General features: G+C 43.6%; 1 protein-coding gene across 1 annotated transcript in view; it reads right to left on the bottom strand.

Moving 5' to 3' along the window:
• The window catches only part of NHS (NHS actin remodeling regulator), a 344164-nt gene extending 328754 nt beyond the window's left edge, over positions 1-15410 (bottom strand). Inside the window, exon 1 of the mRNA XM_060234017.1 lies at positions 14576-15410. Coding sequence (XP_060090000.1) covers positions 14576-15002 — 427 coding nt within the window. The 5' untranslated portion in view covers positions 15003-15410. The remainder of the gene's footprint in view (positions 1-14575) is intronic.
• Between the last annotated feature and the right edge of the window lie 707 nt (positions 15411-16117).

Genomic DNA, 16117 nt, shown 5'->3' with positions numbered 1-16117 from the left:
ATCCAGATTAAATTGACAATTTCCACCAATTTTGCCTTCCCACTACAGACGCCTCCCAATGTAAGTATTCCAGGTGCCCTATTGCTCAGGAGCAGTATTTTGTGGAGATCAGTAGGGGGGGAGGCAGGAAAGTTCCATACTGCCACTAGAAAAGTTAGTCTGAATCCAACCCCAAAACCCCAAGCTAAACCCATTATATAGACCAGGGGTGTCAAACTCATTTGTTAAAGGGGCCAGATCTGACATTTGTTTTACACATTAATTTGTTGGGCCAGGCCATGTTGGGCAGTGCTGAACCATGTTGGGCAGGGCCATGGGTATACCTATTTGATTAGGTAGCAGAGATATAAATTTTATAAAGAACACACACACACACACATATATATAAATATATAAATTTACAACATGCTTAAAATGCTAGCACTCTTTGGTCTTAAAGGTGCTTTCTTTGTATTTCTCCCATGGGATCCAGGGAACTGGGTAAAGGAAGCTCTGGCTCTTTCCTTCCTTCCCCAGGGACTTGGGGGAGGAGCCTCAGTCAATAGAAGGAAGAGAGGCTTGATTCAGTAGCTCTGCTGTGCAATTGAGAGAGCCTGGCAAAGCAAGCTATTCCTCCCCAAGGGAGGAGCCTCGGCCAATGGAGAAAATAGAGGTTTTGCTCTGTAGCTCCTGTGCAGTTGAGCAAGCCTGGCAAAGCAAGCTGTGATGCAGAAGGAAGCAAGAGAGGGAGAAGGAAGCAGACAACAGCCAGTTGCTCAGGGGCCTGATAGGAGTCCTCTGGGGGCCTGATTCGGCCGCCAAACTGCATGTTTGACACCCCTGATAAAGACTAAAGTAAGTGCATGATATGTGTATTTTGCTCATTTCCTCTCTGACATCCCAGGCCAGACGCACACACAATAACATGTAAAATCAATTCACATAGTCCTCTTTTCTGTGATAATTAGCAGAGTGCACTTCTTTCCAAAGGGATCACTCTAATGAAAGGAAAGGACTTTATTTCATGCCAAGACTTCCTTTGGTCTTTTCTGTTTTTTGAGGAAGCTCTTGAAAAACTTTTGCTGAATTGTATTGATTGAGTCTTAACTTGTTTTAGCACATTCCAGATATGAGTTCTATGATTTACACCCAAACATTGTTGTTGCTTTTTTCAAATCAAACTTCTGTTTATCAGAGAACATCAAACACTTGGAACTGACAAACTTTAATATTACGTTACAGTACTTAGCTGCATGACTTCGACCTAGTTTTTAATACAGCAATTCATTTTTACTGCTGACTCCTACATTTTTATTATCAGCAATTTCAGACTTCTCCAGTCTCATGCAGTTGTTACCAATGAATGGAGTGTGACAGCATTAGAAGACAGAAAATAATCTGGTTTTAAATGTATAATACAAGTATCAATTCAGACCATAACCTAATTTTGACTTTAATCCACATATTTTCCTTAGATGTAAGATTAACAAACCAGTAGTGCAATCCTAAACATAGCTACACTCTTCTGATCGCATTGACTTGACCTTATCTACTTGATCCAGAGCTGCAGATTAGCTCTGACATACAACAGCAGCACTGAGATGTTCTGATGTGCCAACAGTCATGAGAAGATCCATGATCTTGTAAAAGGGGCAGGGAAAGTTCTCCTCTGTGTCACATCCTAAATTGCCCTGTGCCTCCCTCAAAGCACACTCATACCAATGCGATAGAGCTTTAATCCTGGTTTAACTCTGTCGCCAAACTGACTTTCTACACTAAAACCATAGAATCATAGAGTCACAAAGTTGGTTTCTCTAATTCTATTATTCTAGTGTAGAAAGTCAGTTTGGGGACAGAGTTAAACCAGGATTAAAGCTCTAGTGTGAAATTAGGTAAAACCTAATTTGTTTAATCCTCTTCTAAAGTCATCTAACATAGTGGCCACCACTACATTCTAAAAGTTCCACAAATTAATTGTACATGGTGGATGAAGAAGTACTTTCCAACAAGTGCATCCACCTGCACAGAATGAGTGAAGCAGAACATGATATATGAAACCAAGAAGTACCATAAACCATGGTTAGTGTGAGGGCTGGAGGACCAAACAAAAGAAAATGATTGCTCTTAGACTAATTTTGTTAAACTATTCAATAATCACTGAATAAAAATTGCCACTAAGCCTGTTTCCAATTTTAAGAGTCAGCTATTAGTTTCTTAAAAGCTGTTTCTAACAGCAATAAACTATAATGCAATTATTTGAGAGGCCTCTTTAGGATTGCTCTCCCATTCTCTTTTCTTGCAAGATGACAAAATAGCAAAACAATGCCCACAGAGCCAGTCCTAGACTGTCTGGCACCCTAGGCAAGGCTAACTTCTGACGCCCCCCCCCGCACTGATGACATCACCAAGTCACATGAGGGGCACCCAATTTGGCACCCCCAGAAGGTCAGCGCCCTAGTAAATTGCCTAGTTTGCCTAGTGGCAGGGCTGGTCCTGCATGCCTCAATGATTTACCCATAGAATACACACAGATGCAATCACACTATGAAAGGTCCTGTCACTGATTTGCTAAACTGCAGGTGACTATCTAATGGATGGGAGACACTATAATCCATAATCTGGAGTTCATGGGGAATGTGCCTAGGTGTTCTGTCCTTGGTGGTAAGGCACAACTGGTGCCTTTGCCAACTGGTGCCCAATATCTCCAAGCCAGTCATCCATCCTCAGTTCTACAGCTGGTGAAACAAAACCATCTGCGCAACCATGTGCCTTTTCTTTACTCCTAAAGTGATGGAATATTCATGACAGAAGTCTTAATTCTACTTATGAGCACTTCATTTACTTATTTAAGATATTTCTACCTACCTTTTCTATTTAGCCCCACACAGATCAAACAATTCTACAGTTGCTGAAGATGACTCAGACTAATGAGCCAAGCCATATATAGCAGCAAAGTGCTTGGATAGGTTGACATAGCCAGAGCCACCTGATTCTTGTAGTTGCCAGAAAAAGATGTTACTTCAACTGTGGTAGTACAGGTAGGGATGCCAGCCCTCAGGTGGGAGTGAGGGATCCCCCAATTTTGTGGGCTCTTGCTCAACATCCACCACTTGGCACAATGTCCCCAACGTGATGTCATGCAGAAGAGATGTCATACCAGGGACATTGCACAGCAACACTCTGGTATTCTGGGGGAAAACTCTATAGCAGGGGTGGCTAAGCTTGCTTAATGTAAGAGCCGCAAAGAATAAACCTCAGATGTTTGAGAGTCGCAAGACATGGACATCAGATGTTTGAGAGTCGGGAGGGAGAAAACTAAATAGATGAGTGACGAAGAGGTGGAAAGAAAGCAGCTTTACCTTTAAATTCATTCTCCAAGTTGCCAGCTGGCATGGCTTGGAGAAACAATTTAAAGAGACAAATCCCTTCTCCAAGCCAGTCATTAGGGCAATACAGGCTTCAAGATCTACACCATATGTATGAAAGAGCCACATGTGGCTCCCAAGCCATGTTTGGCCACCCCTGCTCTATAGTAACATCACTCTGCCCCCACTCCTGGAAAGTTCCCATCCACTCCCACCAGCAAGAGCCAGAGACCTGGCAATCCTAAGTACAGGCCACTGTTTGTAACACCACAGACAAGGTAGATGTCTGAAAACAAAACAAAAAAAGGCAAATGTGTGAATCAGGTTACCTAGCTCCAATATTAAGCATAGTATCTGAAAGTAAATGGAACCACCTGTACATTCTATCACACCCATTAACTACAGTCAGGGTATAAGCATTTTCCCGTAAAAATTAGACATCAATAAATAGCACTGCTAAGTGGGCACACTTAGGAACATGTCTCTAAGCAATTATTAATTGGAAGTCAAAGTCTTTATTAATATGGTCATAAAGCAACACAAATCTTAGCAAAATTCCTGACCACCACGGTGAGTAAGAAAAAAATTAAATTAGCTCCCACACATAATAATTCAAAGGAAAGTACGTGTTAAATAAAAAGAGATAAAATCAGTAAAATTCTGCAGTAAGTATGTATAAAAATTTAAGCCACCAGTTCCGATGAATTTTCCAAGCTGCCACACAAAATTATTACTTACAAATCAATTGTGTTAATATTTTCAGGACCTCTTTTGAGAAACACATGTCTGGGACAGAAATACCATTAATCTCTAAATCTATATAAATGTTGTTTTTTTAAAGATATCACTTCTAATTTTATTCTAAAATTTTCTTTTTCCCAGTAATGTCATAAAACAACAAAAGCTGAATAAAATGGAAGAAACAAAAGAGTGACAAATAGTGCCATCCTAAACTGAATTATCCCTTTCTAAATTCACTGAAGTCAATGGGCTAAGAAGGAAGTAACTCTGTTTAGGCTTGCACGCTCTACATAAGATCCATTAAATATGTTATGTATGTGTCATTGCTGCGAGAAGACAGTAGCTGAAATATTTAGTGCAGAAGAAAAAACTATATAATTAAAACAGTATTTTAACATGCTAAAACACACACTGTATATTGTCCTTTCTTTGAATTACAGCCTAACCCCTGAGGAGCTGGCGTGGTGGCAGTTTCATTTTTCCCTAACATTTTAATTTATCTCTCCTTGAACATGTCAGCATTTGTATATAAATTTGAGTGTAACTGGGGGGGGAGGGGGGACTACTAAGACTCTCACTTCATGCTAATTACTTCAAAGGGATCAAAGAACACAACCCAAATAGATTATGTATAACTAATAAACTCAAATGGGGTAAATTCACCTTGCTCTCCAGTTTTGTACTTGAAGCAATTCCAGTGGAGTTTTATACCAAACTCTGGTTAGATGATATAGACACAGATTTTGGGAAAGAAGCCTGGCTCTGATTCAGAAGACCACACAAGTATACATTTTCCCCCACCCCCAAAATATAGTTGATCATATTTCCTCTTCTCCAGACACCAAAATGTTTCCATTAAAAATCAGTAAGCATTTAAAACAGTGATCCTTTATGAGACAGTAGTCAGAGATCGCCATTTGGCAGGTGGTAGCTTAGAAAGGGGAGAATGTCATGACATCACCACTTCCAGAGAAGTTTGGGTGGAATATCACCAGTAATATCTTGTATCCAGAGCTTTTTTTGAATGCACAGGAATGCAGTTCTGGTTGGCTTAGTGCCAGGGGGTGTGGCCTAATATGCAAATGAGTTCCTGCTGGGCTTTATCTTTTAAAGATAAAAAACCATGCAGAAAGTTATAAGAGAATAAACCTTGTGTTTCTCCAGTTGCAACTTACCACACATTCCACAAAATTGAGAGCAACAAACGGCTTCAGAAAGGGTGGGAATTTCAAAAACAGTTATTCATAAAGCATGGAAGACTACAGTCCAAGAAGAAAAAACCAAACAGTACACATAACTTTATGTAGACTCTGTTCCATGACTCTAAGTAGCTCTCTGGATCTAGACCAGAGCCTCCAGTTTGGAACACTCTATCATTTTCTCAACATATTTCCCTTCACTCTTTTTCAGAGCCAAAACAATTTGTTATGCTCGTTTCTCCCTTCCCTTCCCCCACATACCTAAATTGGCTCAGACATAATCTCATCCTCAGAGTATAAATCACAAGACAGATAACTCTACCCAAGATGTCAACAAAATCTGATTCACTTGAGGCAGAGTAGAATTTGACTGGCAGTGTTATATTTTATATTCGCAATCTCTCCCAAACAGCTCATTCCTTCACCCCCAGGTCATACTAAACAATAGTTTTTGGAAATACTCCAGAAGCTTCTCCTTTCCAATTTCTTCTCCAGAAAAGTCACGCTAAAGTCTTTCCCAATATAAAACAGGCACCTGGTTGATTCCAAGGGCCACATCATACAAAGATCATATCTGATAGGAAGAGGAGGAACTCTTCATTTTATGCATCATATGTGAAGGTTATACAAGTGTATTTTACAGTAACAAGCTTAAATTTGTATATTATGTGAACATAACTGCATACATTATGTTTAGTTATGCAGAGATTATTCCTTCTCTTTTAACAAGAACAATCTTGCAAATGAATCACACACAAGATTTATTATGAAATCACTTACTATACACAGGGACATGAATTTTAGACTTACGCCCCTCTTTTTAACAGTGCCATAATTACCTGGTAATAATGGCTTGTATCCAAAGAGTTTCCATCCATGGAGCACAGTTTCCTTGTCTATTTCCTCCTGGCACAATCCCAGATACCCCTGAAATTCTGCTGTGGGGGGAGGGGGGACAGGTAACTCCCAAGGAACAGCATTTGAGAGGTATTTTCAGCTGCTGCAGTAGGGAAAGAGGTGAGAATGTCATGCTTCATGGATGGAAATCCTTCTCTATGAAGAAACACTCAGTAGATCCAGTCCCACATCTCTAACACCTTGTGCCTATAGAACTCCAACAGGAATCTAAAATCACAGGATCAGCCAAGAATAGGTTATGATAATCATCTGCTCCCATCTAATTATGCCATATCCATGTACTTGAGGAGTCACATCAAAATATCATCATATGCTATGTCACAATCAGGCACATTTCTCACTTTCATTGGAGTAACTGTGAACCAACTATTCACATACAAGTGTACTCACATAGACTTTGTCTACGCATTCAGGAACCCTGTCAGATGAAGGGTCCCAATAGCACATGCAAGATCTAGACACAGGTGTTTGCCGCCCTGAGCCTGCTTCAGCGGGGAGGGCGGGATATAAATAAAATGATGATGATGATGATGATGATGCATGCCTGCATACTTTGGTTCACCAATTATACCATACACATATGAGGTGACAGTAATCTCAGCAGACATGATCCTGCTTCTCCCAAAAACCTTATGAACAGGCCTCCAGTGTCACTCAGAACTAGAGCCACAATTGGATGTCTACTCCAGTTCTGTGATACAACAGTCAAAGGAGTCAAAGAGTAATGAACAATAATTAGACCTACAGAAGTGTTCCTATACTATCTACTATTATCTATGTATTCTACTACATTTAAATGTATCAAGTTAACAATAACATCAAAAACCAATGTAGAAAAATTGCTCTTTTTGTTGCTTGAAAGTGTCATACCATACAGAAATGTAATACATTCCATTTGTCATTCAGTACAAAGTGAAGGGATTAATACATATTCCATGAAAAAATCCAAATTATGTAAATATCCAAAAGTCCACTAAGTCGAGTCCAAGACAAAGATGCTGGCCCTTTATCCCTCATTTTGAAATTATCTTCCAGATGGACTGCATTTTATTAGTGACACTACTCCTTATTCCATTGGCAGCCAAATGCTGAACAATATTTATTACAGCAACTGCTTCTGTGCTCCATTGAAGTCTCATTCAAGTTAGCAAATCTCTAACTTCTTGTCACTATTTCAGAATCAATCAGAGTTAGAGCTGGCTATGGAAGATAATTTCAAAATGAAGGATAAACAAACAGTGTCTTCATCTTGGACTGAACCCAGTGGATATTTGGATATTTGTATAATTTGGACTTTTCATGGAATATGTATTAATCCCATACATTTTTCCATGCTTGTATCTGCTTGTAATTTTCACACATTAAAAAGACAATGTTTCAAAGTTAAAAAAACCTAGGATTGCAACAATACTGTAATCAAATATGAACATTATAAAAGCCTCTGCTGGCTCAGATCAAGGCTCTACCTAACCTAGTGTGATGGATTGGATACATAGGTACCCTTGCACAAGCTCATGCTGGAGCGTAACCTGTGATTTCAGTGGACTTCCCACACTCAAGATGCAGCTCCCCCCCCCCCCACAAAAAATGCCGCACTCCATTCTGTTCCCAAGAGTCTCAGGAACAGCATTTTGTTGGCATGAAGCATTGTAGAAAAGAATGGGAGATGGTGGGAAAATTTCTGTAAACGGAGCTTGCATTAATGGTCCGTTCAATCTTACCCTCTTCCTTTAATAATGGTCAAGTTTCCATGATCTGTATAGTTAGCATATGCAAATCAAGGAAAGTAGTTGGGGTGTATATACGCACACATGCAAAAAAGAAGTGCCATTAAAGACCTTTCCCCAAGCAATGAGACAGAGCTGAACAGATGTCTGACTACAACTAATTTCAGCATTGAGGCTTCAGAAATTCACTCCCTGTTCACCAGAGTTACACAGGAAAGGTTCCTCTCTTGAGTAAGAATGTAATATTAATTCCATTATTCAAGTGTAGAATTTTAGTTTGGGGACAGGCCAGAACCAGGATTAAAAGTTTAGTGTGAAACTGGCCATAGGCCGCAGACCTAAAAAGAGTTGGCTTAATAAATTATGACTGGGCAAAAAAATCTTGTACAAAATAAAGCTCATCCTTCCCAAGTCTGTGGGAGATGGCGATGAAAGAAGTCCTACCCTAATTGATGATCTCTTTCTCTGTTTCTTTCAAGTGTTATCCTCTAACTCAGAAATGTCCAGCATAAAAGCAGAGGGGAAATGGCAGAGCTGAACTTTCACTGAAAAACCAAACAAACAAGCAGGTAAACCTGCCATGTATTCTTTTGGAGGTCTTGTCTGCTACAGAACAGACAAGGGTGAAAAGAAAATTGTAGGATAAGTAAACATGCTCAGCATAAGAGGCTTTATCCTGTCTGTTTTAAAAATTAATTAAAGCCATCCACTGAAGCTCATCTGTTGGCACTTCCCTTGTGTTCCTCACTTGGATATTTTAAAGTAATCCTTAGTTACTTTCTCAAAACCCTCCCCAGGCCAACCCAACACAGGTAGTGAGCCAGCCAGTGCAGACTGAGTCACAAAGATTCTAGACCCATATAGTACAACAGTAGTTACAAGGAGAACTCTGTGAGAAAACATTCCACATCATCTGAACTTACTACTTGGCAATCCTTATAATAACAAGATACAGGGAATGTACAAATCCTACCCTGGCGGTCTAAGGCTAGATGCCTGAGTTTTTAAAATCGTCAGGTCCATGTTCTTCAAACCGAGCTTGGGTTCCCTGCAGCCACACAGCTGCTGAGGAAATGGCGTTTTAAAAACACAGGGGTGACCACATGGGTTCAGAATTCCAATCGGGAGAGGGTAGAAAAGGCATGGGGGTATTATTTTCCCCTTTTTGCTGTACCATGTGCAAGTTGAAGAGAATGGTTATAGTTTATATAGTATAGCATTCTCCCTGACATATTGATTTTCTATGCAAATTAAGGCTTCAGGGGAGGGGTTCAGGGGGGGTGAGACAGCAGTGCAAATGCGTGATGCCAAATACCAGTAATATTTTGTGACATACCTGTGAAAAAATTGTCCTGCATGTAATTGTCCTGCATGTGTTAAAATCAGTGCTAATGTGGATTAAGTTGTAAACTGGGTTCATGTCAAAGCAACCAATTTATACAACTTCACCAGATACTGAACTGTATCTGCACACATTCTTCACATCCCAATTTGATATTATGAAATGGTTCCAAAGATTTACCTATATCCACTGTAAGGACTGGATCAATGCATTTCCCACAGTGATACATACACTGCAGCAGCAAGTCACACATGACCACATGAAGTGGCCATTGGTCCATCCAGGGCAGTATTGTCTACTCAGACTGGCAGGATCTCAGGCAGAGGTCTTTCACATCACCTACTACATGGTCCCTTTCCCCTCCCCTTTTTACTGGAGATGCTGGGGATTGCAGATGCTCCACCACTAAGCCACAATCCTTCATCTGATGGGGGCTTTACTCTAGCTTAATGGTGGATTGGTATCAGACTGTACAAGCTAGAGCCAGTGGTGACCTCCACATTGGTGTAAGAGACAATTGTTTCTTGCCTTTCAAATTCTGGAAATATGCCTTTCTTTGTTAACTGCCAGGACAGACAGAGAATTATGGATTAAATTAAAAGCACAATGAATATTCTGACTAGTGGCTAAATTGGATCAAACCCATTCCTGACAATTCTTTACTGGCAACACATGATAGATAGATCAACATTTCTCTTTGCTTAGGTAGAACTGATTGTTTTCAATCAAACTTATTTATTTATTTATTATTTCATATTTCTATCCCACGCTTCCCAAACCTGTCTCAGGGCAGGTAACATCAGGAATAAAACAATTCCAAAAGTTCATAAACAACTAGCTAAAACATAAAACCAGACAGATCAATTCGCAAATTAAAAGTTTAGATGGTGACCATTTTAAAAACCTGGGCCTTGGCTGAGCAAATAAATCACCTACGTCTTCAATAAGAGAAGACAAAAAAAAAATCACTTTACAAGCATATCAACTAGCAGTTTAAGAACTTACTGTATTCTACTATTTGGACAGAGTGGTTCCTCAGTGGAAAGGCTTCCTTGGGAGGTGGTGGTCTCTCCCTGTTTGGAGGCTTTTAAACAAAAGCTAGATGACCATCTGGCAGCAATGCTGATTCTGTGAACTTGGACAAAGCATGAGAGGGGGGGCAGACAGGTTGGAATCAGTGCTCATGGCCCCTTATTACAAGCCCAGGGAAATGCTGTTTGCCATTTTGGGGTCAAGCAGTAATTTTTCTCCCGGCCAGTTTTGCCAGGGATCCTGGAGAGGTTTGTTTTTTTGTCATCTTCTGGGATTAGAGCTGAGGTCATAGGGTGTGTGTGTAAGAGGGAGACACTTGTGAATTTCCTGCACTGTGCAGGGGGTTGGACTAGATGTCCCTGGAGGTCCCTTCCAACTCTTATGATTCTCTGAGTGCCATAATATCAATTGGCCCTACAACAGCAACACAATCTAGTGACTTAACATATAACATTCTTTTTTAAAAAATGTATGTGTGCATGTAAGGCGGTTTGGAGCTTAATTAAAACACTACTCAGGAAATGAAACAACACAATGGCATACTACAGAAATCTGTCAGACACATGGATAGATGTATTATTGGGCTTCAGAAAACAACTGTGATGTGATTCTAAAGCGTGAAAACTGGCAGTACTTATAAAGAAGATACCGGAACACATCCTCAAGTATAACGGTTGTGAGTGAAGACTCATGATGAGCTCACATCCCATTCTACTTTGGGGAGCCAACATGAACTGCACATGATATGAACGCATTCCTTTACTGGTAGGTCCTGGGTGCCCACAGATGTTAATGCTTCAGAATTCCAACTGGGTCGCCACCCACCATCTTTTCATAGACTATAAACAGAGTTTTCTTCCTGGTTGGGCAGTTGGAAACCCATGGCACAGACATCTTGCATTTTGGCAAATGGTACTGAAACAAAGATGGCAGCCTCCTCATTTCCAGCTGCAGAATAAGTTGGTTCTCTAGTTGAGTGGTATTAAATGCATGCAGTATAACTATGGTTGCTGACAACCTGGAGGAATAAAATAATCTTGCACCTTTAATAGAGGCTTGGTGTATGGAAATGTGCAGTTGGCACATTTATGGAATGGAAGAAAGCATCAGCTGATGGATACTACACCATTAAGCTTCTGTTTAAAGGGCAGAACATCTGTTTCTGAAATCTTGGTTATTCAGCCTCCAAGAGAAAGGTCTGTGGGTTTGGTACCTAAAATCCCAAACACGAGGCTTTATCCCCCAAAGACATAGTTTATAGGCTTACACAGTTCCCATACCACAGGAAATTCTCAGTGCTCTAATTCTTTTAAATGGGTTACATACATAAGTACCATCAAGCTGCAACAGACTTATGGTGACCCCAGCAAGGGTTTTTCAAGGCAAGTGAGAAACAAAGGTGGTTTGCCACTGCCTTCCTCTGCACAGTCATCCTTAGTGGCCTCTCATCCAGTTACTGACCCTGTTTAGCTGCTGAGATCTGACAGGAGTGGATTATATACCATATCATTTTCACTCCCAGCAAGTGGATTGGGCATTGCTGAATAAGAATGTATTTGTTTATTTGACTTATATCCCACCCTCCCTGCTGAAGTCACCATGCTCATCAGACTTCCCAGGATTCTGTGGGGCAAAACAGTCACTCTGGTTTAAAACAGATGTTGGTAACATACATATAACTACAAGCTTTCTTTGAGGACTACAAAGATCTATGTTTAAGGCTGGCCACTATTTGTAATGTTGGCATACTGTAAGGCTAATAATTAGCCTGAAGCACTAATTAACTTGCAAAGCTTCTCTACCGTAATGCTCAGTTATATTCTGCTGAACAGGAAACAAAGAGATTGTGCTTCCTCAGACGTAACAAGAATTTTTCATGTTGATCTTCTCAGGTCACAAGAAGACTGGATAGCTGGGGAAGAATGGCCTTCTCCTCAGGATTAAGCCCTTTTGTTCTGAGAAGTCCACAGTCCGTTTTCTCCTAAGGGCCATAAACTGTCTTCGAATATAGATTCTTCACATGGGGGAGGGGAACAGTGGTCTGTGCCAGACAGAAGAGTAAGATTTCCTCACCACAGCTTTTACCTCTCAGAAACTAGATCCAAGTCCAGCAGCACCATGGAGATCAACAAGATATTTGGGGTATGAACTTTTGTGAGTTAACGTTCCCTTAGTCTAGGGGTGGCTGAATTTGCTTAACGTAAGAGTCACATAAAATAAATGTCAGATGTTTGAGAGCCACAGGACATGAAGTTAGATGTTTGAGACCTGCAAGATGGACGGACGGACGGAAGGAAGCTGGGGGAGAGAGAGGTGGAGAGAAAGCAACTTTAAATTTAAATGCATCCTCTAAGCCGCCGGCTAGCTTGGCTTGGAGAAGTGATTTAAATGCCTTCTCCAAGCTGGCTGACAGGACAGTGGGGGCTTCAAGAGCCACACAATATGTGTGAAAGAACCATATGTGGCTCCCAAGCCACGATTTCACCCGCCCTGCCTTAGTCCCTAAAGTGCTGCTGGGCTCAAATCCAGCTGGTTTCCTGAAGGCAACAGAGCTACCCACTGAAATGAGAGCTGGTTTCCTGAAGGCAACAAGAGCTTCCTACTGCATGAAGACTGCGCATCTCCCTTGCTTCATGGCCTTCAACATCTACAACAATAGTGGTTTATTTAGGAAATATTCATGCTGCCTCTCCACAGTCTTGACTGAAGCAACTTACAAGTTAAAAATAAAATCGTCATAAGGTCATTGCTATAAAAACAAAACAAGGCATTTAAAAAGAGCCTTTAAAAGAAAAGGCTTTTAACATGCAGTGAGCCATGCTCAGCAGATGTGAGCAGCTGCTGGAAGTCCTGCCTTTGCTTTTGACATTTGGGGTGAGAAAGTAGGATTAACACATCTTTCAGCAAGCAGGAAAGAGCATCTCGCCTGAGTCGGAACCAAGCCAAGCCAGGATTCCTCTTTCACCCGAATTCACCTAAGGCCAGGCCACACCTCCCGCTCTCACAATATTAACCCAGAGGTTAACACCGGATCGGATGTCTACACAAGGTTTCTGCAGAAACGCCAAGCCATGCCTGAGGAATCCCATGCAGGCTTGCCCGTCTCCTCCTCCTCCTCCTCCTCCTCCACCATCTGGCGCTTCAAGCAAGGACTACCAGGCAGTCTCTCAACAGCCTCCTCCCTTGTTCTGTTCAACGGGAAACCACCACGGAGGACCTGGGCTTCGGGATTCACCGAAGAGAAGGATCACCTTGCCCACACCTCGCCGAGGGGCAGGCCCATTGCCCGGCGCAGAAAGCCGCCTGCTGGGAAGGAGCCCTCCCCCAATTCAGCATCAGCAAGAAAAGTGGGTCAGGTGGAGCGGCGCGGGGAGAAGTCTCAGCCTGGAAAACGCCTGCCTTCCCCTCCCCACCAAAAAATCCTGCAGCGCTGAGCAGGGGCTCCTCCTCTCCTCCCAAACGACAGGAGATGTTTATTGATTTCTCCCCCTTCCTCCTGGGCGCCTCCTCTTTATCCGCCGTTCAATCACTCCTTCCATGGAAAATCATTAGGCTGAACATCACTCTAGGACAGGGCAGGGCAGAGCCTGGAACCGTTTCTTCAACGGCATGTGCAGAGTATACACTCAGAGTCTATGGCGAAAAAGATGTGGAATCCGGGAACGACGCGGGGGGGGGGGCGGGGGGCGTGCTTTAAAGGCGATTAGTGGCTCATCTCCGTGCCACCCACTGCGTTTTCGCAGGGAATGGCTTTGCAAACCCAAAACAACCGCTAAAGCCCTCGTTGACATAAACACCACATTCTGAGGAAAGCCGCCAGAAAAAACTTTACACACACTTCAACCCGGATTTCCCCCTCCCTCTTGACCCCCCACGTCGGCAGAGCCTTCTTTCTGCCCCTGCATTCCCGGAAGATGCAGGGAAGCCGCATTTCTTCGCAAGGGGAAAAGGGGTGTGTGATTAAAAAGACCGGGGGGGGGGCAGAGAAATCGTAGCTACACACTAGGTAGCATCCATGCAGCTGAGCCAGGGCCACACCTGCACGTTCGGAGCCACGGCGATCTTCCCTGGAAACCAGCAGCAACAGCATCCTCCTAACCTATCGCAGCACCCCTTCCCAACCGCGCGATCCATTTCCCTCCCCGCCTCCCGATCGCATCGACCGCAGGCGCGCGACGAGCAACACAGCCGAGGTGAAGGTGAGCCGGCGGCAGCGGCACTAAGGTCGCCTCAAGGGGAAGGGAGGGAGGGAGAGAGGTCGGTTGCACTTACGCACTGCCTCCTGCTTGGGATCGAGGCTGTGGATCACCCCTTGGACGCCGCCGATCTTGCTGTGCAGCGCCCGGACCCTGCGGTGGGTGACCTGGATCTCGGTCTCGATCTCCTGGAAGAGGGCGCAGGCATGCCGGGCCACATCGGAGAGTTGCCGGAGGATCCGCGAGAGAGTCACGTTGCTGACCGAGCCCAGGTCCGGCACCACCGCAGCCGCCGCGCCTTCGTTCTCCTTCCCCCCCTCGCTGGCCACTACAGCCAGCCCAGCAGCGGCAGCCTCTTCCTCCGGCTCGTCGCCCGTTTCCCCGGGCTCCTCTCGCTGGCTCCCGGGTTGAGGCTCGCTGGCCGGCTTCTCCTCCAGCACAGAGGCGACGTTCTGCTGCCTGCAAAGCCACTGAGGCTCCACGATCCGCTTAGCGAAGGGCATAGCGAAGCGGTCCCGCCTGGTCGGAGAAGCGCTGGACGTTCGAACCCCCCAACACCCCCGGCGCAAATCAAAGCAAGCGAGTCTCCCACTCCGGGCTCTTTCCCAACTAGGCTGGCTCTGCCGCTCCTCCTCCACTTGCTAACAGCCGACATCGGCAGGCGAGTGATCCCCCATGATCTTCATCGGTTGCTCTCCGATCACGCCTGCAAAGCGATCTCCGAGCTCAGCCCTCCCGCCGCGCCTCTCCCGGGCCACCTTCGCTGCTTATCAGTTGCTTCCACTCCCCCTTCTGCGTCCTCCTAGCGAGCTTCTATACACTCCCTCTCTCGCTTCCCCAGACAGCCCGAGCTTTCAGCGCGCCAGAGAGGTGGATTTTAAACGGATGCCTTGAAAACCCGGAGACAGGAATTCACCTAAATCTTTCGCGAGGAGGAGCAGACAGCGAGAGACACCCACTCGCGTTAAAAGAGGCGGCGGAAGAACAGGCAGAGCGGTATTCCCCCTTGCGACCGCACGGGGTCACTGCAAGCTCCACCACGCAGGGTCCGACTGCCAATCCACCATCAAAGGGGCGAAAGCTTTTTGAAAGAAAGATGAAAAGGGAGGGGGGGAGAAGAACTGGAAGCTTGAAAAGTTTGGCTCCTCGGCTGAACAAAGCAAAGCACCTCTTTCAAGATACCAGTCTGAAGAAAAGGGCAAAATCTCCTGTTTCAGTTTTTTAAGTTTAAGAAGGAGCCCAGCCCCGAAGCATACATGTCAATATGGGGTAGTATATACAGCAGAAAGACTTGAATAAGGAAGGAAGGAATCCCGGGCTGGATCTGAACAAAAGAACTGCTCCGGCAACTGCTTTGTCAAACTAATGAGAGTGAACACAATCAACAGCATAAAGCACTCTGCAGATTAGCCTTACCATATCAATGATCAGCAACTCTCAGCAGATGCCAAGAACTGTATGTAATACACTCAACTAGTGGACTACGATGACTCCATTACCCAGAAGGATGGCGCGTGTGAGAGACATAATTCAAAATGAATAATTCAGTCCATTGAACACAGTGCAGGAATGACAAATACTGCCTTTGACATTAGACATCAAGCAGCATATGTGCATT

The sequence above is a fragment of the Heteronotia binoei genome, chromosome 3, assembly GCF_032191835.1.
Source record: "Heteronotia binoei isolate CCM8104 ecotype False Entrance Well chromosome 3, APGP_CSIRO_Hbin_v1, whole genome shotgun sequence".
Taxonomy (NCBI): domain Eukaryota; kingdom Metazoa; phylum Chordata; class Lepidosauria; order Squamata; family Gekkonidae; genus Heteronotia; species Heteronotia binoei.
The sequence above is the reverse complement of the archived record's forward strand: the minus strand, read 5'-3'. Positions and strand labels throughout refer to the sequence as shown.